At 38.0% G+C, this 26,693-nt stretch overlaps 1 protein-coding gene across 4 annotated transcripts in view; it reads right to left on the bottom strand.

Annotated features, from left to right (window-relative positions):
* GNAS (GNAS complex locus) overlaps window positions 1–26,693 on the bottom strand; it is a 151,033-nt gene that overhangs the window by 67,789 nt on the left and 56,551 nt on the right. For 3 of the 4 annotated variants that reach the window (XM_040575415.1, XM_040575416.1, XM_040575418.1), the window contains exon 2: window positions 25,286–25,358. In XM_040575415.1, the coding sequence (XP_040431349.1) occupies window positions 25,286–25,358 (73 nt within the window). Of the gene's footprint in view, window positions 1–25,285; window positions 25,359–25,848; window positions 25,883–26,693 lie in introns of those variants that run through there. The other variant, XM_040575417.1, reaches the window with a different exon arrangement.

Here is a 26,693-nt window from a genome sequence, read left to right as displayed (position 1 = left end):
GGACCAGACCCCGCCGGAATAGGAGATTCAAGTCAAACCTGCTGAATCATCTTGCCTTGTACAACTCGCTGCGATAACCATTTGCTGTCAGGAAGCACTGAAGACACTTTTTTTTTTTTTTGGCACTGTGAATGTGGTCATTATTAACAGAAAAAAAAAAAAAAAGGAAAGCATACAGATCAGCAATCACCTTTTAAAACGTTTATGTCCGACTGTGTGACAGAACTGAAGTAGAGCACACCACACCTCTCCCTACATGCTCTCTCCACTGGTCCAAGCTGGCTCGTACAATGGCTCGTACAGCCATCCCTCACTGCACACCCAGCCCACAAAGGTCTCTGGAGTTGCTTGGCTGGTCTATCAATCTCTTCTTCATTTACAGGAAAAATACTGCCATGTGAGTACGTACTGACCATATACCGCGGTATGCACGGATCAACAGCACCTTCTGCTGAAGCTGGGATGTTGGCTATGCTGTGCATCACTTCACCCTTGGCACTGCAGAGTCTTTGCTTTGGAAAATGGGCTGGTAACGGCAGCATTGCTGGGGTCTTGTTCTTGCAGCACTTCCGAAACACTTTTGTTTTAATTTTTAAAGATCCATTTGACAAGCTCCCTATGAGTTTCACGTGTTCTGCCACCATTTTGTAAATGCCTAGTCACTTCTTCAACTGGGGCTGGATATGAAGCTTCCCAAAGAGAGCAATCACGTTCCAGAGCTCTTCTGGGGTTCACATACAAGTCTGAGATGAATAACTCCTGTACCAGCTAATGACTTCACTGCTACTTTAAACTAAAAAAAAAATACACAGCTGGCTAATTGCCAATATTAAATGGAAAGAAGCCCTAAAATAAAATGGCTGTAACACTGGGTGCCAAACAAGTACACACACAGACCAGCTCAAACATGATGCAGAGCGGTAGGGAAGACAATAATTAGACGGGTGGAAGACGGTCAGCCAGAAAAAAAAAAGTTTTTTTTTTAATATATTTTTTATTTTTATTTTTTTAAGTGATTATGATTTTCCATTACCATCTGAAACACTTCAGGCATTTGACATTGCAGACAGGAGACTTGGAAGGTGCAAAAGCCAAGGTTTTTATCCCCAAACCCTGCAGGTTAGCAGGTAACAAAGGGATGTCAGAAGGACAACAGCACAGCAGAAACAGGAAAAGGGAAAGGTTCAAATTCATACAGTGTGGTAACCTCTCAGAAACACGGTAAATTCTACAAAACCTGACTCTGCAGGTTTCTACAAGCATTTGTTGCAAGTTTTATATGAATTATTTACTTTTATTCTTATTTAACCTTTTCAATCTATTAATTTAATATAATTAAAGGCCACTAAAATATGCAAGGAGCTTTCAATGTGATAAGAGTTTTTCCAGTTTCACTGACAGAACAACGGACAGAGCTACTTTGGGGCTTATCAGGACATACACCGTATTGTCAAAAAACAGGTGTGCAATCAAGATTTGCTAGCGTAACATCAGGGAAAAAATTGTCCCAATATTCAAATGCACATGTGCTCATAAAGATACACATTTATGCGCAATTTGATCACAAAAATTCATAGAGATACGTCTGATCGGGGCAAATACAAAGAGTCATTGAGCCATCAGATCAGGAACAGTTATCAACAGGCACCTGCTGTCACCAAAAGCTGACCTTAGATTTCGGCGGGATATTAGCGTTAGGTGATTTGCTCATCACATGTTTCTTACGGCCGTGCTAGGCTGTTTTCACTGAATCAGCTATTTGCTTTTCAGCTGTAAACCTGGAGTTTTGGCCACTGACAAAATTCTGAATCAAGGAAGGCTTCCTCAGTTCTCTCCAAGGATGAAGCGCTGTCAGGTACATGCAGCTCTAATTACAAGCCTTGAAGAGTTGCCTCAATGCTTAGTATCGCAGTGTTATCAATAGAAACTAGAACTGCCCATACTGATTTCAGCCTTTGAGAAGTTCAAGCTCACAGTCATTCTTAACAGCGTGACACACAGCTCTTTTCTCTTGTCAGCTTTTAAATGTAAGTCATATCTAAACAGCGATTTTTGTTATACAATTTATTAGAATTGAGTTTCATTAGAAAGCTAGAATTGTGAAGCACATTATGGATATTTTACATGCTTTCACGTAAACGAACTCATTAGCAGGACATTCCTACTGAAAACCTCAGAAAAAAATTGTGAAATTTGTCAAGTACTGTTAGACTGTAAGAGTTATAGTTGTACCTTTATATGTTCCAGGCAGCATATGAATTTACTATGACTGTGCATGTAAACTGCATTTTTAGAATATGGGCTAATTAAATATTGGAACAAGTAGATCTGAAAATGTGTCCCTTAAAGTTCCAGACTCACAGCGAGGCAGGTGTAACAAAGCAAGGTGCTGACAACTTTGGCTCTAATCCATCAAAGCACTTAAGCACATGTTTAATTTTAAGCACATGAGTAATTCTATCAACTTTAATAGGGCTACTCATGGTTTAAGTACTACGATGGATGGGGGCCAGAATGCGCAGAACCTTTAAGAATGCTGCATGGCCTATGTTATAGGAAGAAAAAATGGCATTCTTCCCCTGAACAATTAAGTTATAAAAGCTTTGGAAGCAAAATTTACCGTAAGTTGAGCACAGCTCTCTTTATGTAAATACAGAGATGTAAGTTACTCTGCAGCCTTTGAAGACACAACATGATGTGAGTTCTCATGTGCATGATGTCTACGTATCTTTAGTTTACCCTTCTTTTCCTTTACAGCTCTGCCTTAGGGCCATATGCCGCCTATGCCCACCATACTATGCTTTACAATTAAGAAGTCTGATGTAGAAAAGATCAATAAATTAGCTACTAGTTATGCTTCTTTTCTGACATAAGATCCTACTAGATGCGGTTTGAAAACACTAGCACTCCAGCCTTTCAAATGTAAGCCTGCCTGTGCAGGTGTGAGAGTTTCAGCAGTCACTGGCTGAACCATTCCGTAACTCCTCTGTATTAGCACTTATTCTGTATATTCAGAGCTTTCATGAACATCCAGCATGTGGCAAATTCAGATGCTTTCAAGTAAAAATGAGATTTCTTTAAACCTAAATATTTTGTACAGTCAGCGTTAAGCATGTTAAAAAAATACACCTGCTCTTCAAGCTTCTAGCTAGGACGATCTCTGTAGATCAGAGCTGACTTGATCTTTAAACCAGTCACTAGAAAATTCTGGCTCTTGTTTTAGCTGAATATGGCTCTAAAAATTGTTACCAAGTTTTAAAAAACAGTTTTCTAAAAAAGGAAGAGAATGGAACAACCTGAAAAATCCTTTACAGACATTTTCCAGGAGGTCAAATCACTAAACGGTAAAACACAAGAGGACACAAGTTTTCTCTCCACACTCATAATGCAAGTCAGAAAAGTTTCGCAAGATTTTTGCTTATATAGCCATAACGTCCCAAATCTACAGTGAATCTTAACAGCTTCTAATATAACATCAAATTATATCTGCTCTCAAAGGTGGATGCGGGAACGGAGGCTGGAAGACTGCGTTTCCAAAGGGCAATACAAAACAACTATGACAAAAATATACTTTTCTAGAAAAACTACTCCAGAGGTCAAAGCACCATACTAGCTTCCTATACGCCAGATTCCAACAAGCCAACCAACCAAAACTCTACTCCCACTCCCCCAACAACAACAAACCCCACACCTCAAAAAAAAAAAAAAAGACAGCTTTACTCTCCCCTGAGTGAATTCTTCAACATCACACACAACTCTCAGCTAAAGTCTTCTCTGTTACACGTTAACATGTCCAATGCTTCTAAGGCATCCTCCTGTCTTTAAAATGAGAAATTGTACTTCATCTTGTGAATGTCACCGTTCGTGTTCTCACAGCATCCAGTAACTTATCGATTAATCCAGACTCTTCTATGCCAGATGTAAACACAGAAACAGTTTCTGCTCCAAAATGGAATTCAAAGCAGTTTCTTCTTTATATAAGAAGGTTTTAAAATGATTTCTCCAAAGTCTCAATCATTGAAAAAAATCATCTTCCCTTAGACATCGCACAAGTGTCAGCGAGCAGGTAATCCCTATCCGAGCAACTCTAATGACATTCCTAGAAACAAAACACCCAGCCCCTCTACCCCAAAACACTGAGGTTTGTTCTTAAAGCCCACGTGATGCTTCGTAGGTTAACACTCATGTTTATAAAGGACAGCTTGTTAATGCCGCACTCGCATAACTTGTTCATTTTTACAAAGTAAGGAGCGACTATATCATGACAAGAGACAATGAGAACTAAATCAGTACAAGGACTTAGTTACATTAAAAGAGCACTTGCAGCACAAAATCAAGCCCCCTGCATACACAGTTCCAAAAACCCGACTGCTTTGCTATTTACACAGCATCTCCCATATCACTCACGTTACTACTACCTTTTTGCAGAGACAAGACTGCCAAAACTCAAAGACTGCACAAGACACAGGCTTCATTGCTCACCAGAGCTGGGGCGTGCTTCAAGCAGCTCCGACAACGCAGGACTGCTGGGGACCGAGGGGCTGAACAGGACTTGTAACAGGGGGTCTAGCTGGGAAAGTCTAGCACAAGTCTATCCTGTATAGCTAAGGGTCATTAATACACTTAAGGCTGCCTTCAATATAAGGGGAAAAGGTGTATTCTACATCTGTTACGTGAACAACTGAACTATTCATGCCTCCTACACAACCCCGTGGAAACTTTTGTGTTTATTAGTCTTGAACAAAGGAGTCAAGGCAGCATATTCTCTGCTGATATAAGAGGCAGTAAGCTCTAAAATCTGATTTCTGATATTCTAAAATCTCCTATAAGCAACATGTATGTCTCCTGAAATTGTAAAACTACAGGAGGAAAAAATCACTTCAAGCAAGAATTTATGATCTTAGGATAGACAGGCTTCTAAATCCAAATTAAACTTTAAATTCATCCAGCTTTTTTAGTACTGGTTACTTCTGATGGTCTGGATTTTTTTATTGTTATTATTATTTTTTTATTTCTGCACAAGTTATGTAAGTGCCTCTATTTTTTCCTTAAAGCACGGACATGGGAAAATACTTTTGCAATACTTATTTGTCTATGTAATTGCAATCAAAGCACAAAAAGGCAGCAAACCCAAATGGAACCGAGCTTTGCTGATTTCTGTTCAGCAGAAGAGGCCTAGAAAAAATAGGGCACAGAAATCTACTGAGTGTTAGCCACCTCTGCAGCTGCCCATTTGCAGCCAGCAGCACCACCGGTGTGCCTGAAGGGTTGAGGCAGCACTGCGGCTGGGGCTCACTGGTGGGGCTGGGGAGACGCCAGGTGCTGCCAGCCCCTCACCAGGGCATCAGGGAGGCTCTGAGCTACAACAACCTTGCTATCAGGTTATTTATAGAAAAGGTATCAGAGAAAAGTAGAAGCAGGTAAAATTTATAGGCTGCAACCTCCTTTCCTTTCAGAACATTCTGTACCTCTCCTTTGTAGCCGTACTTTACTTTTTACCTTAATAAATAATCAAAGACAAAAAATGCCTATTTGTAATTCAAAGGAAGTCCCCAGCTGCAGCTGAGCACGGCTGCACTACGCTGTGCACAACTCACTGCAGGCTCTTTAGCTGCTACTAATGTTTTAGTCCAATTGCACATTTTGAATTATTTCTATCTGTATCTTTAGGTCACTAAAGAGCCCTAGCCCAGAACAAGCAAAGACTCACTCCGTAAGTACAATGAACAAGCCCCAAACCTCAAAACATACATCAACCATGCAAAAAAAAAAGCCGAACAAAAACGCGATCAAGTTGGTCCTCTCCCTGGAGTTTGTAAGATTATATTCTATTTTCTACCTAGACTGCCAGGTAATGCTGAAGATTGAATGAAAATCAAATATATAAATAGTTTCCGACAGCAGTATAAAGTTTTTTTTGAAAGCAGGTTAGCAAGAGGTTTGGCCCAGAGTGCAACTCATATCAGGCAACTGCTGCCTTGGAAGTATCATGCCGATACCTATAATCGTATTGAATACGATATGAAAGCTCCTCATTTATTTTCCAGTTATTAAAAGTTTCGCACTACCAGAAGTCAAGATGATACAAGAAAAATATTTGTATAAATAAATTATTTAAATATTACCAGGCAACAACAACAAAAATACCCTCACTTCCTTCCAAGCACAGAGGCAGTCATCGCAGTAAGCCCCGTAGTGAAATTCTCCAGCCAGTGCCAGTGAGCAGTGTTTGGGGCAAGCAGTTCCACCTACCAGTTCTTCTTTCCTGCCTGACTTTAGGAGATACTGTCAACTAAAGGACATCAAAAGCATGTATTTTATTTCTAGCAATCTAGGTCTTTATTTACAGATAAGTTAGGAGCCTATTTTTAAAAGTGCAAATTTCGGTACTGATGCTTCTGAAATAATTTTGCTGTAAAGTCAATCCACTTACAGCTGTGCTACAAGTGAACTGACGAAATGGCAAGTTAACAACTCCCATACATTTAACGAAGCAGGACAAACTTTCCTTTATTACAGAGGAGCTGCAGAAATGAATCTGAAAACGTGATACACACTTCCCTTACCTCAATATTATATTTCCCATTATGCCCATTCATTTGAACTGCGTAGTAAGAGAACAATACTTTCACAATTCAATTTTACAGTTCCTTAATTGTGTCACAGCAAACTATTTTTAGTCACAAAAGCTTAAGTGGATGTGTACTGCAGCACACACAGTACGTAACTGGTTTAGGCACACAGTTAGGACCGACTCCTGAACAAACAGATGGGTAGATACCGAGAAAAACTCGCTTCTCAAATTCTTCCCTCGTGTGTCTTACAAAATCCAATTCTGTGCCAGGCATTTGGATCTTACAAGACAGTACTTTCCAAGCAATTTTATTCTATTTATTATTTATTTATTTTTAAGTTGGCAGAGCAGCTTTTCCACACAAGTTTCCCCTTGCGCAGATTACTTCCCAACAAACATCAAGAAGCTGAGCCTTCCCCTCTTCTGGAGTTATTTATATTCAAACTGAGCACAGAGCATCTTTAACCCGATTCATTGACTGTTTGGTCCCTTTTGTGCAAACCTAAGCACGAGGTATAAAACTAGAGAAGACGTGAACAACTGCTCAGGTTAACACATAGAAAACAAAGACTACCAAATTGAAAGTTTGAAATATTGATATGAAAAAAAGGAATACAAGTATTTCAGGTAAAAGGCAGCTTTCTTATTTTTAAATCCACTTGGAAAATTATGTTTCTAAAAGCCGGGAATATTCCCCTCAAGCCACGGATGCTGAATGAGATGGTGCTGGAAGGTGCTGCAAGTGCCTGCACACCCAGGAGCCTGACCGAAAACCTCCTGTCCCGAGCAATCTACCACCATTCTGGACTTCCAGGGAACCCTCCCTTTAGTACCAGGAAGGTTCATTTAACTCATGAGGTTTTGGACAAACATTGTGGATCCAGATTAGCCTTCTCCAATGAAACACAAATTAACTGGAAAAATTCCAAACCACGCTTGCTGAGAAGTCTGGAAGTCACAAGAGAGGCAGTGAAGAAAGTTTCACTTTCTTGTACTCAACATCTACATGTATTTGGACTCAACTAGTACGAAGAATGACCTTTTACTATGTTTAAAATTGGAAATTAATTATACCTGAATAAGCACATTTATTATCATTTCCCCTGATAAAAGGGAAGTTATACTGCTGTAATTTAAGTCAAACTATGACAATGGCACAATTATCATGTCTTGGCCCTGACCTGACATTTCTAAACGGTAACAAAAAAAAAAGAAAAAAAGATATAGTTCGTACTGACAGTATATAATAAATTAGAATGTTAGGACAAAAGAGGTATGTGAGATATAATTTGCTGATACTTGGCACATCACATAGAATATATAGAGCTCTACTATAATTGTCCAATTACTTTCACAACATATGGTCCCTTAAATATTAATAATACTATTTGAATGAGAAACTTACACACAGCTGAAGAAAATAACCTCAGGAGAACATATATACTGCTGGAAGTTATTACATTGCAAATTACTTAAACAGTATTACTTGGGCATAATTATTAACCCAACCAGCTACTACTTTTGCTGCAACAAAAACATACCAAAAGTGCTGAGAAACTGGAGTTAAGTTGGCCCTATCTGAATGGGATTGCCCTCGGTGGCATTCCAGCCAACACAGAGGTATTAACCAGGCAGCACAACTGATTTGCAAGATTTGCATTCTATTCACAGACAATGAAATGGAAAAAAAAATAAATTAAATAAAGGCAAAACAAGAAACTTTAAAGGAAAAAGGAGATTTGTTAAGATAATTCAAGTATTAGTCTTTTTATTTCACATTAAAGGGGAAAAGAAACAGAAAAACACATAGAATGTGACTTAAATTCAAAACTTGTTATGAATCTTAGAGTTCCTAAAGCACCAGTGGCAGAACCTGGCAACAGACCCAAACGGGAAGCAGTGTGAATCTTTCCCTTATGCTTTTTCCCTAACCTTCTAAAGTGCCATTTCTGAGACACGATATCGGACTATGCAAACCATCCAGCTAATGTAGCATAGCATGGATTCTTAAGAAATTCTCTTTCTGGAACTTTCAGCAGACTGAGATGTTTTTGCCACTACATTAGAGAAAATGTCTGCTTAGTGCCACACATTTGATTAAAAGAATTGAAAATACTTTGGGGGTGATCACCAATATCTGTAAAATTCTAAAACATATTGTTTATCTGATACATAAGCTGGACTACATAAGCCATTTCTACATTTAAATTAGAGACACTGGTTCTCAGTTAAGCAGTAAAACTCAAGACAGGGTGGTGAGGACAAGAGAGAAAGAGAAAAAGACTGAAGAAATACAGTATGTCCCCCACCTTTCTTTTTTAAAAAGAAAGGTCTTGCTTTAGTAAAGATCCAAAACCTTTGTCCTTGGCTTGCACTTTTATATACATATATGACCAATACCAGCTGCCAGTCTTGTCAGGGACACTGCTCACCTCAGTTGTTACAGCAACACAGCGAAGCTCACTGACACATTTCTTTCTCTGTTCGTCAACTTTCTGAGACAGCAGCTCTCAAACTTTTTTGTTTCTCCCTATTTCTGTTTTAAGAATGAGCTGGAACATACCTGGGGGAAGGTACATAATTAGAGAGCTGCTGTAAAGCAGCAAGAATACAAGAAAGTGAAGAATAAGCCCTACTTTACTGATTGCTAACATGAAGCAAGAAAGACAAGGTCTTCCTCTGAAATGTTCGTTATATACCACACAATATCTTTTTCTCAAGTTTAACAGAAAGAGAAGCCAAGTTTATTCCCACAAGCTATTTTCAACACATGCAAGCAATATGCAGAAAAGCTGTATGAATCTACTACCTGGAAATCAGATAACTGTATCAATCCACCTAGAGCATAACGATACTCACTGGCATCTCCTTACATGCTTTCATACAAAGGTTAAGCAAGACTTCTCAGGAGTTCAGACCTACAGAACGTAGGTAACTGACTGCATATATAGTATGTTCCAAATGCATTTATGAAATATTCAAGTCGTGTGTTTTAGTAGGTTATTAATAGTTGGTGTTGGCAGAGGAAGGATATATTTCTCTAAAAACACAAATCATGTAAACCTAGTCATAAAAATGTTTATGACTAGATTATTATTTTTTTAAGCACTGTAGTGACATGAGCTAGCCAATCCTCAACCTTTCCTAAGAGGTAGATTAAGTATTAAAGTACACCCGAGGTGTGGTATCATATCAGTTTACCCTTGGTGGCAATTACACAATTAGAACAAATTCTCTGTCAGCTTTATCGCTCAAAACTACAAGCCTAAGACAATGCTTTAATTTTATAAAGCGATCTGAGGGAAAAATCTCAGTGGACAACTTACAGTTTGAGTTCTGTAACTATGTATTAAGTCATTCTGGGAAAAAAGTTTTAAAATAACCATTTTTACACTACATAATTATGCAATGTGTAAGGTATGAAGGCAGTGAAAGCATTTGTCTCTAACACTGTGCTTCACAGAATACTTCAAATACTTGCCTGACTTAACTCTGTATTTAGCATTTCCCCATGAACAATCAATAAAAAAGGAGAAGGGAAGAATAAGTAACTGGGTAATAATTTCACCGCAAGCAACTGACATTCATATCCAGCATTAATATTCAGGAAATGCCCCAAGTCTCAGTCATTAATAATTAAGTATCGCCACACCCAGGAATATTTTACTACATATCTGCATTGATATCATGAGATCCAAACTTCAAAGATAATTGCTTGCCATTTCAAAGATCGCCTCAGAATTAAGGGACACTGGCTACAGTAGCATGTATAAAATCCACTCCATGCCAAGGCAACAGACAACTGAAGCCAACAAGCTGTACTCTTAACAACTTCCAATGCCTCAACAGTTTGAAAACATGGTAGGACATTTCTGAATCTAAGCAATCACCTTCTGGAAGACTGATGAAGGAATGTATTTAGAAAATGTAAACCTTCGACAAAGAGGGAGTCCTTACAGCTACTGAGAAAAGGTAATCTTTTACTATTTCACCTCACTTAACATCATACATCCGCTACACAGCTTTCCAAACTCTTTACAGGCGCACTCCTGAGCTTACACAACCCAGCTCTCGGTGAACATTAAGCACACACAAACTGCTTTAGAAATTGATCGATCCAACCAAGCAGTGATCAAAACCACACCTCGACACCCAGCATCACGCAGGAGACCCATGAGGAAATCCAGATGAGTATCACCCACCCACAGCACGAATGCTTTGAAGTATGAGCTAAGGGAGGTCGGAAGGGCAGCCTGCTGGTCCTACCGGCCCATTGCTGCTCTCCTGCGCGGCTCTGGCTTGGCCCCGTACATGAGAGGTGCCATGGATGCTCACCTCCGACTGCGCTTACACACAACTCACCTCTGCAATACATAAGCTGCTGCCAAGTCCTGAAACAGGCTGTGGCAAGGTCCTGAACAGGACTGAATGGAGATTTATTTGGTTCTTCCAGCTGCACTGCTATGCATCGAACAACTGAGTTCACATGCACCAACTGCAATGGATCCTACAAGTTGTCTTCTAAGAAATCTAAATTCCCTACATTTCCTCAACAGAGTTTGAGAATTCAGGAGTCCAGTGACATTTACATACACTTCCACTGCAATCACTTTTATAATATTGTCAAACAAAGCTTCTTAAAAGCTTCTTTTAAAAAAATATATATATAACCCAAGAACAACAGATTTCAATGATGAAATGCTTATCATTTTACACAGTATAATTATTTTCAATATACTGAAGAAAAACCTGAAATAAGTCACGTATTTACTTTTATTTTGCAAAACAGCATTAACTTTTGTGACAAAGATGTTTGCCACAAAGTAACTGGGTGTCCTTTTTCGTTGAAAAAAAAAAAAAGTTAGCCAAAAAGAGACAAGCAACAAGCAAACCATGAATGCTATCAAATTAAATGTCACATTTGCTTGAACCAAAGTTTAAGGCACTGCATTCCCAGTTAGTACCACTCCATCCATGTACAGCTACTATACAAAGGGTTAACATACAATATGCAGCAGTTAATTGTCACAGATAACAATAGTTAGAGTTCAATAAATTGGAAGGTGGATTATAGTGCGGTTTTATTACCACCTCCAACACGTTTACTGATGTGCTTATTACCTTTTTTATAGCATACTGCTCTTGAGCAACCAGTTTATAATATTTACCCTTTTAAAACTAGGTATACAGAGAATACATACATACATACATATATATATATATATATATATATATGTAAAAGGGTAACCAAGTTTACATGGCAATACTGATGCAGCAGCTAATATATCACATATGTAGAGTAATTACACACATCTTGCACAGACAAACCTACTTAGAAGCCTAGAGGCAAAAGACAGCTGCCAAAATTCATGCTTTTTATGCATTAAAAAAAAAAAAAGCATCAACTAGGACCGGTCTTTTTCTCTTAGAGGATTAAGATAAAAATACCACCACCAAAACAGTTTATTTATACACATCACACACACACTCCTTTTCTATCTGTAAATTACCTCTATTAACTGGAGCATGTCAAAAGAAATTTTAGTCCAACACAAATAAATCTTACGCGTTAACACAGTAAAAATATCACATACACTGGAATGTTTTTTTCATTACGTTTTAAACGTTTCCTAGTGTATGTCTTTTGTATGCCTTCATTAATTCAATTTATCCTTTAACCTAGAATTATCTAGTATTGTTTTTAGCCCACACATGAAAAGCAGCAAGTAACCTATCACCAGCTGACTCAAATTTACTGCGACTGCAGTTGGTGGGTAATATACCACCCACCTCGTGTAAGGCAAAAACAGCTCTTCTCAGGCATGCACTCACTCGGGTCTGTGATGCAGACAATTAACATACAGATTATAATCCCAAATATATACGTCCTCTCAATGACAGCTTAAAGTATCAAACTACCTTGAAAACATCTCACACTCCTACGGAAGCAGGAGAGCAGGAAGTTGCCTTGCAACGATAAGCTGTGAATTTGCACGCTGAGTGTTCATTTGTTGTGTTTATCTGCATCACACAGCGAAAATGCCTCCTATATTGCACTGATTCATCTTGTTCGTTTCATCCTGAATGATGGCAAAATGGAAGCCTCTTGACAAAAACACCTAAGTGGACATTCAGTGTGAAAACACAGACTTGGCACAAAATACCCTGCATATAAAAGCCTCCCTATGCACGAAGCATGTCTGACATGTTTTTTTCTTCCTCGGACAATTAATGTGCAATTCAGAATACATCCTCATTTGCATATAAATAAAACCAGGGACTTGATATACCATCATTTCTGACTCATTTGCAGTACATCCCTTTTTTACTACTGTCATCCAGAAGTGAAACAAGCGTGTTTCTAAGACCAGCACCTTCAGGAAAAAAAAAAAAAAAAAAAGTGGGAGGCAAAGCATTAATGCTTGTGACTGGGACCAACAGTCCTCTAGCCAAAACTTGTAGGATAGCTTAATTTGCTGTTGTGTGTGATAACGGTATGCAACTCAGTAATTCCAGACTGCGTCTAAGGAAAATTGGGTGTTCACAATGTCAGAATCTGCTTTAAAAAAAGTTACAATTATTTCTTTTTAGGAGTTACTTACAGAATTGAAAATGACCTTTCCATATAGGCAGTTATAGTCAATGGTATTCTGATCTGAACTCAGATTAAGGAAATTTTAATCCATGCACTAACTTTTTTGCATCCTCAACAATGTTATTATAGTCTGTCCATGTGTAATTAATATACAGTTTTCTTTTTGAATGGAAATGAAGCTATCATGCAAACTTAAAAATCCAAAACCAGAATCATTTTTGCAAGTCAGATTTCATGTTCATTGTGATACCCTTGGCTATGGTAGTTTGTCTGCTGCTCAGATCACATTTCACGCAAGAGACAGAATATAAAAATAAGCTCTATTTATTGCTCTATAAGCAATAAGCATTGCAGCATTATCAAGTAATAAAGGACCTACACACAATTTATCATACTTCTTGTTTGGAAGGCCTTCTAGGTGATAAATATTTTAATGAAATTCAATACGCTGTAGGTGCATCAGCATGAAATGAATGGATGGTGATGTCTATGTATCAGCAAACACATGAACAAAAATATTCTCAAAACTTTCAGTTAATTTGCAGTCCAACTAGAAACACTTGAAGTCAATATAGGTCAGAAAAATAAATCTATATACCAAACTAACTCCTACCCTCTTGGGAATAAACCCTGCCCTGTGCTCTATGAAGCATAAACATAATTGTACTTCACTCACTGAAAGGAAAAAAATATTCTTTATGTAATAATCTTGTGATTATTATGCAGTGCTTTGAAAATAAAAAAACCACTGCTTGAGCCCTAAATCTTATTAGCTTTTTCAGAACATCAGCTCCAAACTTGCCACTCCCCATTTCCTTCTCTCATAACTCTCTTCATTCATGTCATCAGAAGGCATCTTATTTTCAGCAACAACTACTCACTTTTTTTTTTTTTTTTTTTTTATGCTGCTGGATGTGCAGAACTACTGTTGAGGTTGCTTGGCAACTAGTGAGATGCATCAGAGAGATAAGGTCCAGAATGAATGGAATTGAAGAGAACTATATTTGGTTTCATTAAGAGATACTGATGCACTCAAACCGTACCAATTTGAATTTTCCACAATAAGGTGAAATTTTGCTATTTCTTTCAAAACACAGAGTCCCACTAAATCCATTAAGCCAGCTCCTCAGACACATGTATGTCTGCCTATATGGAAGATGACTTTTACCTGTGTTAGGGGCTTGGTACAACAAGGAACACTGACATATAGTAAACATCTGGGAAACTTTTAACCCAGGGAGGATAACTGCAGATTTCAGTCTGCCTTTCAGTGTACCACAGGCTGCTGTGCTTCTCCATATACTTTAATATCAAGTTGAAATTTCAAATGAAACAATTTTGACCTGCAGGTCCCAATTTGTTACGTGCTATGCACAAGTAACGAGCAAGAAATTAGATGATATTGAGCACCCGAGACTCCTACAATGGCAGAGAACCGATTAGAAAAAGCAGGCCCATATGACTCAAGGAGGTCAAAAAAGCCTTATGCAGCAGGCAGTGGAAATATCCCTACCAATTCCTAGTGAAAGAGTTCCTTTCTTATCTCAAGCTCTTCAATGAATTTTCTCTGGATCATGTGAGTAAGAATCAACCCGTCTGTCATGAAAGAGGATCTTCTAACATCACCTCCAATCCTGTCCAATCTTTGATAGGCTTCTTGTTTTCCAAGGCCAGAACGGCCACCAGGAGCAGGCACACTTGTGGCAGGGAAGCTGCATCTTCATAAACTGGATTGAAATTCAGTTTAAAAATATTAACTTATGTTTCTCTAAGAGAGCTACAGCAAGGCTTTCGCATCCGAACAAACTTAAAGTATCTCTACTGGTAAGGAACTAAATCTCACTCATAACTTCTTTTTTTTTTTTTTTTTTGGTATCTTTCTCACATAGCAGTACCTCTACATGTAAATGACATCATGTATAAACATCCTGTTTATGAACCCTGTACAATTCCTGGGGTCCTTCTTTTAAATCCTTCCCAGCAGTTCCACATCCTTCATGAAGTACAGACACAGGCTATACCATTTTAATAACGTTCTTATCGGTGTTGAGGTCCACTTTATTACTTACGCTTCACTTTTCCCTTTTTTATACATCCAAGCCTACATTTGTCTTTTTGCCACAAGAAAGCAAACTCCCCTAACTAACTAATTGACTTCCAAGGCCTTTTCCAATTTTACAGATACAATCTACGTTCTGACTCCTGTGAGACTGTCTTGCATTCAGCTGTATTAAAACAAATTTATGAAGTACAACTTTTAAACATGTTATTCAGATCACCCTATAAAGAGTAACCTGACCTTCCCAGTGTTAACTACAGCCAGTTTGCAGGGAGGGGTTTTAGACTGAATCAGACCGGCAATCTAAGGAATGACTTTATATACTAAACCAGTAGTTCCCTGGAGGCTTTCCAAGAAGTGGTCCCCCTCACTGCCTCTATTAACCACCGTACTGAGATCTATCAGTCAGCCAGCTTTTAAATTGCTGTAATATATACATTGGTAATTCCACACAATGAAGTTTTTAAAATTAAAATATAATGCGATTACATCAAATGGCAGAAAAAAAAAGCATTGGTATCAAACAAGTTGATTTTAATCAATCAGATCTATCATCTTCCTGAAGAGGCACAGGTTGATTCAACAACATCTCACTAGATATGCAGCTATGCTGACTGTTAATGGTGTTCTCCCTGTACACCCTGGTTGTAAGAAACCATCATAATTTAAAGAAAAAAAACAGCAAATCTGCCCATAGTTGATGCCAAGCATCTAGGTACTCTCTTACTTCAAGGAACAGAATCACTTCCCTTTTTCTAAGGATTATAAAGAATTTAACATTAGTGTTTCCCATAGCTTCTCATACAGTTCCTTTGGGATTCTTGTCCATTATTTATTCTTGTTTTGAAAATATCCATATTCTAACAGATGCTCCTGATACTTGCCTTTGTCACAAATTCTAAACTTCCTTTTCTATTTTCAGCATTGCATAGGATGGATACATCCTCCTTTTTTGTTTGTAAGGAATAAAATACCTATAGAATATTTTTGCCCTCTGTACATAACTATGCATCATTTTACTTTCTGCATTCAGTAACAAATCTGTGCCCAACCAAATTATTAGATGTAAAACTTTTCATATTGTTTTCATATTGTCCTATGGGTTTTTTCCAAAACTATCAGAAGGGAATCTACGAATTAGAGATCTCAGTGGGTTCCAGCTAACTCCAGAGAGAAGTAATAATGTAAGATTTGACATGTAGAATTTTATTCTAAGACCAAATTGGTATAACATTCCTTTTCTGTCAAAGGGAGATAAATCTATGTAGGCCTCACTTCTTTTTTTTTAAAATAACGTGCATATTAAATGTTACTTATGAACATCATCTACGACTGTCACTTGCATCTACTTCCCCTTCTCCCTCCCTGCCACCCTCCCCCTCTCAGACAACTCTAGGTTTCTAAAGTCTGAAAAAAATGTGGAAAAAACAGCTAACTAGTACGCTGCCCTTTTTTTTTGTAAGAAATCCTAGGATTGTACAAAATAATCAGAAATGCTTTAGCAAACTCAGTCTTTTTTTTTTTTTATACTCTCTTCTAGCACTTTACATTTTAATGCTAGCAAAAAGATATTGAGGTAACAGGACACTATGAAGTTCTCCAGTGATAAACATAAGGAAAGTAAACATATGATTGCATAAGATGCAATTACATAAAATGAAGACTGTCCAATCAGGTGAAGGCAAAACACAGAGGCAGTACGGGGCATCCTGAATTCCCAATGGCTCCCTGTCCACTGAGTCCAGTGACACAGCTCACTCCCATTTTCAATTCAAAAAACTAAATGGCAAAATAATTACGCTTGCTATTTTTATGTATATGATTGTATATCTCCAGTTATAAACTGTATTTTTATCTACAACGTTCAGCTAAGCAGAATGTGTTCCTTTGAGTAACTATTTTGAAACAATATTAAGCGTTTTTACATACCAAAAGTAAGAAGTTGCATCTAATTTACAGGCATAGATTGCACTAGGCTTCAAAACCACTACTGAAAATTTAATAACTTCCTACTCCATAGAAATTTAACAACAACAACAAGAAATCCCATAAAGCAAATCTTCCAGTAAGTTGCATAACAGGGTTGCCATAAATTACAATGAAACAAAATATCAAAAACATTTAACTTAAACTCCTTACTGACACTGACCTCCGAAAGTGCAGGTGAGGACAGCGGAGCTGGGGCTGCTCTCCCTGAGCTGCCCGCAGCCAGGCGCTGGTGCAGCCGCCTGCAGCAGGGTGTTACTGGCTCCCTGAGAGCCCCTCGTACTTCGTGGAGCATTTCTTCTCCCCCTTTTCTCATTCGTTTAATGAGAAGAACATTTCCTCAGCTTTGCACTGTGCGTAGTTTTTTTTTTTTTTTTCATGAAAAACACAGTGCTGTTGCTATTTTTTCATTTCAGACAACCAAAATGATGAAGTAAAATTTACTGAATAAATTTTTTCAGCAAATGCTGTCCTTGTGATAACTATCTTTTGCTTATTAAAAAAAAAATATTGCTGCTATAAGCTTTCACCTTTATCTTAAATGGTCTTAAACTGCAAAAGCAATACAAAATATCCAAAGCCATGCCAATCACCGTTACGCAATTAAATTAAAATTCTTGAAATGAAATAGTTTAATTTTTCCACAGCAATGACAGTAACTCAAATTTAGCTAGCATATTTATTTTTAAGTTAAGTTACCAGAGTTAAAAACAGATATTCCCCAGTTTGCTGTGTTTACTGTACTTAAATGTCCCACTAGACATTTTTTTGCCTAATAAAAAAAAAAATTAAAAACCGAACAAGATAGGAGCAAGGTGTCCCTTCCCATTACAAACTTGAGGAAGAAACCTGCTTTGCTAATACTGGCTTCCTTTCAGCATTTCATGTAACATAAATGTTAATATTAATTAGAAATAATCATAGCAAAGCAGAATTAAAATATCTTAACCTGAAGGAAACAAAATGGTATCTACACACATAGATCGGCAGACAAGCCTGGAGTATTTAAATCACAGTGATTAAGAAGGCAACAGGAAATCCCTCAGCTAGCTGTTAAGTTGCCATTCAAGGCTAAATGTAACACCTACTGGGACTGCAGTGCACCTCAGAAGGAAATACTGCACACCTCTGCCTGCTCCATTAGTTCAGCACTCCTGGGAGGCTAGAAGGGTGCAGCTGGGAGAGATGATTATTTTCTGGTGCCTTAACTAAAAAGACAAGTGAACACAATGACTTTTTAAATAGCCCTTTGGAGAATACAGTCAGCAACAAGTAGCTAATAGACACTGTCACAAGCCTTCTCATACTTCTGTAATAACAAACATCTTAAAACAGAACATCTCATCGTGACATTCCCCTACTACATTCCTAAAAAAGCAGATAATTTTGTCCCTTAGCTGTCAAGAGCATACCTTGATGCATTGTTGTTTCTACGTAACCGAGCTCTTCCTTAAATTAAATTTAAATTCCTCTTAAATAATTCTAATTAACTATATGTTCACATTACAGGACAGTTATAGAAATAATGTTTAAAAGCTGGTGCTACACTTGCACTATATTCTAAATACTCTTGTATGTACTATGAACTCAAGATTCAATTGTCAGATAGAGGGCATATTGTTTTTGATACATAAGGATTAAAGTTACATTAAAAAAATCCCTCATCAGTGGAAATTCCTTCATTTCAACTCGAGAGCTTTGAACGACCAAGATTAGGGTGAACAATTTATGTATTTCAGTTCTTCATCAGAGATGAGACTTGGGCAGCTCTAATATACAAATGCATGATGCATCTAAAACTAAAGATAGAGATAAATTTGCCTGTTGATTATACTTCAGACCATTAGCTATGACTGCCTTCATCTAGAGGACACTCTGGAAGGACGCTTACAAAATCCTAACAGAAGTGTTTTTTAGCTGTTTTCTCTCAGTCCCTCTGATACTGTTACCCATCTTCAACCAAGTTTGACAGAGTTGCTATTGCAGAGATTAGTTTCCCATAGTGGAAATCAGAGGCTGAGTAAAGGAGAGACCAAAATTAGAGCTCCAGTGAGGAAAAGCAGTATGAGTGCATGCAGTTCTAAACCAGCCACAGCACGTGCTGACTTTCATCCAGGTAGCAGGAAAAGCAGAAAAAAAAAAGAAGATAAAGGACAGCATGATCCAAGAGTATTTAAGGACCAGTGTTGCAGAGAACATCAGGGACATAGATTAGAACAAGGACTGTATCAGGTGGAGGAAACAGGAGATACCTTGACAGCTATAGTACCACGGGGAGAACTGCTGACTGGGACGATTGCAGAAAAGATTTGGGAGAGACGGAACGCGTTATAGAAATCAGACTGAGCTCAGAACCCACTACCCACAGAACAGTTTATTTTCTGCTTCAAAAAGGTTGAAGAAAAAATGCAAGCTTCGTAAACAGCCAATGGAGGGGTTATTTTATTTTTTTCAACCAAAACTAACGGGTAAAATCCCACAGCTACCATCAAAAGTCAAATCCTCCCAGATCATTCACAATGTTTTCCACTTAGTTAAGTCCTAAACTTTCTTCTTTCTCTTTTGCTTCTCAGATTACATCACCCATGCTTATTCCACTCTTCATACTCATTACTGTCCAAACTCACTAAAACCAACTATACAGCTTTCTACACTATGTTGATAGCTGCCTATGCATATTTAAAAAGCTTTTGTCAAATCTAAACCTCAAAACAAATAAAGCCACTGCTGTATTTTTGGCCAGTCCCTTTACATGCCAAATCATGTATGCAGGATTCAGTTCTTAATTATAGTATTTACTCACTGTTGGTACAGTCTTGACTTTCGACAAAACTCAATTACACAACTGTGTCGGTTCTTAGGACAAGACCTAAAATAGACTGAAATACATATCCTTCGCCCCTCTCCGCCCACACCTTAACGTTACGGTCTGTGGCACAAATTTCTATCAAAACCAGTAACTACTCATTCAGCTGGATCAGAACTTTGCGTGGTCTGAGCGGACGTGTACACACAGCTTTTCCAGCACAGCGACACCCCATCTGGGTCCTGGAACAGGAGCTGAGAAAGAAATGCTCTCCGACTCAAGTCTGCAGAAGCCTCCTGACATACATTGCGGTGCAAAAAAAATACGTACCAAGCCTCCCCCCAGTTTTTCAGTGTTACTCAAACAAATAAAGAAATATAAGAAATATATACATATTTTGTTGCTAGTAGGGTTAAAATACAATAAAGTCTGTTTCTTGGCAAGAAACTGATGCGACTACTCTAAAAACATAGTATTGGTACACAAATCTAAGTGAACTGTAAAAACAGGGCAACAATGCTTGTATATACAAACTAACATTAGCCATTAGGAGGGAATTCATTATTTTAAAAGACTTAATTATAAATATTATACTCTTTTTTTCCTCAATCATAACATTAACTTCCCTTCTTTAAATTCACACAAAATAACTAAAGCTAGAAAACAAAACACAGAATCAGACAGAAAAAGAGCAAACTTACTAAGATAGGAATCATTTCAGTCACAAAGAGATTAATAAAGACCAATCTCCCTAGTTAATGTCATTTACTGGTTTATGTGACATAACAGTACTGCAGTTCAATTTGTAGTGGAACAGATGTATACAGAAAAGATTTGAAAGCATCAATGTCTACTTTTCCTTCCTCACCAGACTATTGAATCTACGGGAAAAAGGAGAAAAAAAATCCAAAAGTTTAAGAGTTGATTTGCTTTACTTAATACTGGTACTAAGAGAAAACAATTTTTAATAGTACATGAGAAAAGCAAATATATTTGTCATCCAAGTCTTGAAAATAAAGTTATTCAGTTCTGCCTCTACCATCACCATTAATGGATTTCATAAATACACAAACTCCTATTCAGCAGTTCATAATACCAGTTTATGAAATAAGGTCATCGTTATACATCATCATTTGGGAAACCGAGGCTCAGGATAGTTATTTGAAGTCCCCTATAACCTCAAGACTTCCTGAATCCTAAATACTATCCAAACTTACTAATCACAAAGGCATATTCCCCTTATTTGTCAGTCTCCATAGTGAATTTCGTAAGTTGCATTTCAACAATTTATTTCTATCTAAATATTTCTGTTTGTCCCAGATTTTCCCATGACACTTCAGAATTGTCTATTACCCTTGCCAATTTCCACTTTCTAAAATCATGCATGACAATGACGCTCTATCTTTAGAGCCTGTCAGCCAAACCCACAGTGATCACAGAGGGGAAAGACAACCAAAACAACAAAAAAAACTCAGTGAAAGGCCATCATCTTAGAAGCAAAGAACCCTAGTCCCCAGATAACACAGAAAAGAGGTTTTTCTTTCCTCTCTTCAACCTGAATTATGCATTTACACTAATTTCACCAACTACATTGTTTACTCCTCCTGCCTTCCCTCTTCCATTATTAATCCTTTCTGGTTCATATAGATTAGCACCTGAACTTCTGCACAGTTAAAAAGAGAAAATTTTAGCTCCACCTTTTCAGTGGATGCTAACAAAATGCAGTACACGACAGCAGAGACCTATCCCTCTGGAACAGCCTCATGAAAAGACAGCTGAAGTGTTGAGGAGGGAGGGAAGGAAAGGAAGGGAAGTCACAGGCTTCCTGCTATTACGAGCCAAATTTAAACCCTTTCTACATCACGAGGGGCCCTGCTGTTGGCAGTAACGCAAAGAGTAGAAAAATTGGTTGATACGGCGTCTTCATCATGCTTAAAAGGCAGCTCTTCCATGTTAAAGATTAGGCACACTGGAAGAATACTGCTTGGAAGCACAATCCCTGTCGTTTATGAAATTGCTGCAGGAACACGTCAGTCAACAGCAAGGCCAACTTCAGCTGTTCTGCGAGTGCTGCAAGTGGGCAAAGCCCTTCCAAAAACTCCCTCCAGAACAACGTGTGCTGTAGACCACACCTTGCTTCTCCAATATTCCGCCCTGCTGACCAGTGCCACAGTGCTGTTACCTGCCATGCGCCACCCTCAGAACAGACGCAGAAGAAATATTTCTGCCTCTAGCCCAATTATGGTTTATAAAAGGAACATTTTTTTTTAAAACCAGCCTTTACTGTAGTTAACTTAGCTAAAACTTTAACCACCTTCAAATTCACCTTAGCATTGTTAACTATTAAGCACATTAATTACCTGGAACACTCGATTCCATACATTTCCTCAAATAACTAATTAGCTAAAAGTGATCAAGGACTGGAATCCCAAAGGAAATTCTTCTGGTTTTGTAGAACTACATAGATTTCGCCTTGCTCAATGCCACAACTCTACACAAGGCCAATTAACATAAATGTGTGTGACAACTGTCCCTTCATCTATTTACAGGCAGAACCTTAAGAAGAAAACAAAAAGTCCCCACACTCACTAAAGGAAGCTAGTGAATTTAGCACTGGATATCCTGTGCAGTCACCAGAAATTAAGAGTATTTGAAGAAATACTGAAGAAAAATACACTGAAGAAAAACTTTTGATTCTCTTGTTTTTAGCATGTTAGACATTCTTCATAGCAGGTATCCTCTTTCTGCTTCAAAGATCAATTATCAGAGGACAACCAAATCAAAGGCAAACAAGTTTTAGATAGGACTTTAAACTAGATTTCTTTCAAGCCACGTGATGAAGCTGCATCAACAGAAATAATTCAAAACTACATTTGTGTACATGGACGCTAACACTGAAGACCATCTTCACCTCCAGCATACTAGCCTTTACAGCCTCTCTGCTGTTACGCGTCACATCACGTGTGGTGCTGTATGCGAACGTATTTTAATGTTTCTGTCAAAAGTCCTAGAATATAAAAGAAGTAATGCTTTACTTTTCTTACCCTTCCAAAAAAATTCTACACTCTCTCTCACGTTAGCTAAATCCCACATTATTTTTCCAATGCATAAGTAGGGAAGAAAGGGAAAGAATCAGGAAAAAAAAAAGCAGGGAAAGCAAGACAGCACAGGAACAGTTAGTTACTTTGAAGAAAAATGCGAGTTATTTAAGGACTAATGTGTATCTTGCAAGAACTTCAAAACACTGAAAGACAGCCCTCTCCTCCTATGTAAAGAGTATGCTATGATCTACTGATTGTTTTTGGCAACGAGAACCAAAAAGTAGACTAATTACAACTTGTATATTTTATATTTACTGCTTCTTAATTTTGATTATAATATACCTGAATGTTCCTGTATATATACTACCCACAAAGGCCTGCAAGACAATACACCACAGGGTGGACAACCTGTGGCTCCTGAGCTGCGTGCAGCTCCCCAGCAGCTCAAGTGTGGCTCCCATACTGGGGTATGCTACGTGATTGGCAGCAGGGCTGTGCTGGCATAGGGGCTGCAAGGTAATCCAAATCCCTTGCTATGAGAAGACAGAAGCCAGCAGAGGCTGCTGAGGCCAAATTTGCCATGTTGCCCTGGAATCCAGCTGCACGTTCAGCCCAGCCCAAACCTCCAACCCAGAAGCGACATACTCGAGGAATGCAATGCTGCTGCTAATCCCAGAGACTGTCCCAGTCCCTCCCCAGCTCTGCACGCTGTGTACAATGGGCCCCTGGGATCCCAGCCACACACATTTTGGTATGCAGCTTGCTGAGTTGGGAAAGTTATCCACCAATGGAATACAACTTTCACTAAACACCAGCATCACCTCTTTAACAGCATCTGCATACTTAGAAAACTTAGAACTGTGTTGCTTAAATTGATTGGTATTTTTAAAGGTGCCAAGGATCCCTGACTTCCACTTTTATTGATGAATGCTTTACTTAGCACCAGATTTTGAGAGATGCTATATCAAAGTCAACTCACGCAAATCTTTTAAGTCATGCAAGTCTTTTAAGAGGTCTTTATTAGCAAGAGCAGCCAAAAAATGAAGACTACTCGCAAGTGACAGGACGTAGGAGCAGGCACTTATGAAAAGGAACTGTCTTGAAAAAGAAAATATTCCCTATAAAGAGGAGCTTAAAAACACATAGCACACAATGTAGTTTATTATGAATCAGCCTGAAGTTCCTTCCAAAAAGATTCTGTACCTTATCATGAACTAGTGTTTAGGGATTAGGAAGTATTGTTGAGGCTCCTTAGCTAAACATTTAGCTCAGAATTAACTACTGAAAGACTAGTGAAAGCTTAATCTTCCCAAAGAGACAAGAGACACAAAATAAATCATACTGACTAGAAAGTAGAAGATGCTAGTACAAAAATACTGTTTGAGAAAAAGAAAGATAAAAATTGTCATATCATCTAAAAAAGTTACACAAAGAAAATAAACTCTGAAATATCAACACCTTAATTCAGTTAGAATTACTTTAGCAAGTTTTGGTACACACACACATGAAGACGCTTACAAGCAAAAACTAACATCCAGGAAATCTCTTCCCACTCCCTAGCAAAGTTAGATGAGAAGTTAGCAAACAAATCTTTCGTAGACAACAGGTTTTCATTTTTCTTATATTAATGCCAATCCCCTTCTCACAACTATCAAAAACCTAAATAGATTTTAAGCATAAAAAGAAAAACTTTTAGAAGCATATTTTATCACAGACATCTGAACAAGCAAACAGAAAACAAAATCTGACCAGTTACCCTAGAAATTCACAGTACCGTCTTATTTTGTGAAGATACAGAAACAAAAGCCCTACTTGCTCTAAATAAAGAAAACTGCATTCATTTTGTGCACTAACGGGAGGCAAGTTTACAGCAGTATGAATCAATGTACTATAGCAGAGGTAAATCAGTGTCAGCCATGTTGTGAAAGAAACTGCAGTTTTAAAAAAAAAAAATCAAAACACAAAACTTAAGCCGTAATCAAATCAGCTATACTGAACCTTGATACAAACCCTTTTATGCCATTAGCTCTTACTTATTATTGGTGCTTGACTTCTTCAAGTTAATGTCTGTTAATCTTATCTAAAACTACACATCCAAATTCTAGAGACCATGATATAGTAACAAGAAGAAAATATACCAAGATATAAAGCAGAACTAACAATTATTGTGCGGTACACAGAGGTATGGTGAGGTGTAAAGTGAAAAAGAAACAAATGCACTTACTCAGCATTAAATCCATTCACATGCAAGATCCTCATCTGTTTGACTATTGTGCTTTTACCGGATTCACCAGCACCTAGAAAATGAAAGTAAATCAAATTCAGAAGGAAGCATGAGTAATGAAGGGAGATCATTTTTTCTTCACGGTAAAAATTGAGAAAGTTGGTTTTCTCGGTGCAAGAGCGAAAAGTGAAAGAAAAAGAAATAATTGCCACTGGAAACTTCAGTTGTAGCTAAAAATAAATGCCCAGCTCAAGTCATGTGTCAGATCTGAATCTTGGATCATTTCACTGTCCATTTTTCCAGTGTCAACGTTAAAAGCAGATTGCTATGTCTGGAGGGAAAAAGGAAAACTTCAACATTTTACAGGGGACAAGATAGGAAACATCAAAATCTTCTTGCATTGTCACCACTATATGATGGAAGGAAAGACTGTATGAAGTCTATATTAAACAGAAGCATTTTTGTTAGACCCTTAAAATATTTTATGTTTGACTGCAGTTATCACCTCCCAATCATTAAGACCGTAACTTAAATCACACGAAATAAGATATATGGCTACTCACATCTGAAAAAGAAAGGCATCCTCTTTAAGCCTCCACCCGCAAAGCTACAGAAGTCTCCTTCTCTAATCCATGTCTTGTAAGCAACCTCCCACCCCCTCTACATGCCCTAAATCAATTACATACCCAACGAGACACTAAGACCACTTTGCGTGGCTGCATGCTCCAAATTGCCCCCCACAGCTCTCCTCCAATTTCCTCATTACACCTTAAGTACAAAAATAAAAATAAAAAAAAAAAATACTCTCCTCTATTTTCCGTAAGTAGATGTATTCTATTTCTGCCATGCTGCACGGATGCCAATGCACAGGGCAAGTAACTCATCTGCCTATAATACCCATTTCTCCACGCACACTGAAAAGATCCGAACAGCAGCATTTCACTGAGCTGCTCCAGATAGCTTTCTATATAAAGCAAACATATTTTTGTAAGAGTAGTATCAAAACCTGGTAGAATTTACAAAGATTCTTCTCTGCATCTCCTGGCTTCTTGTTTATTCCTCTCATTACCCTAGGTCTCAACAACAGACACGTATGTCGGAGGCAGAATGGGCACAGAGGTACAGTTTGTATTTATAGGATGCCAGGCCCCTGCTACCACACACTGACAGCGCAAGCCTCCATTTTGAGCCTCGTGTTCAAAATTGTATTTTAGCAGTTATATTTCAAAGTTCATTTTCTGACAGATGCATTCCTCTCTGCTTTCTTCGTTCTTTTCTTTCTCCCTCATGGATTCTTAACAGTCCTGCTCTTCTCTCCATAAAACCTGTTTGCATGTTTTGCCACCGTAATATCAGAATGTTACTCCTTTTTCCTCTCCTTGCTGACTGATGTTTATAAGCACATAGA

Source organism: Cygnus olor, chromosome 16, assembly GCF_009769625.2.
Source record: "Cygnus olor isolate bCygOlo1 chromosome 16, bCygOlo1.pri.v2, whole genome shotgun sequence".
Classification (NCBI taxonomy): domain Eukaryota; kingdom Metazoa; phylum Chordata; class Aves; order Anseriformes; family Anatidae; genus Cygnus; species Cygnus olor.
The sequence above is the reverse complement of the archived record's forward strand: the minus strand, read 5'-3'. Positions and strand labels throughout refer to the sequence as shown.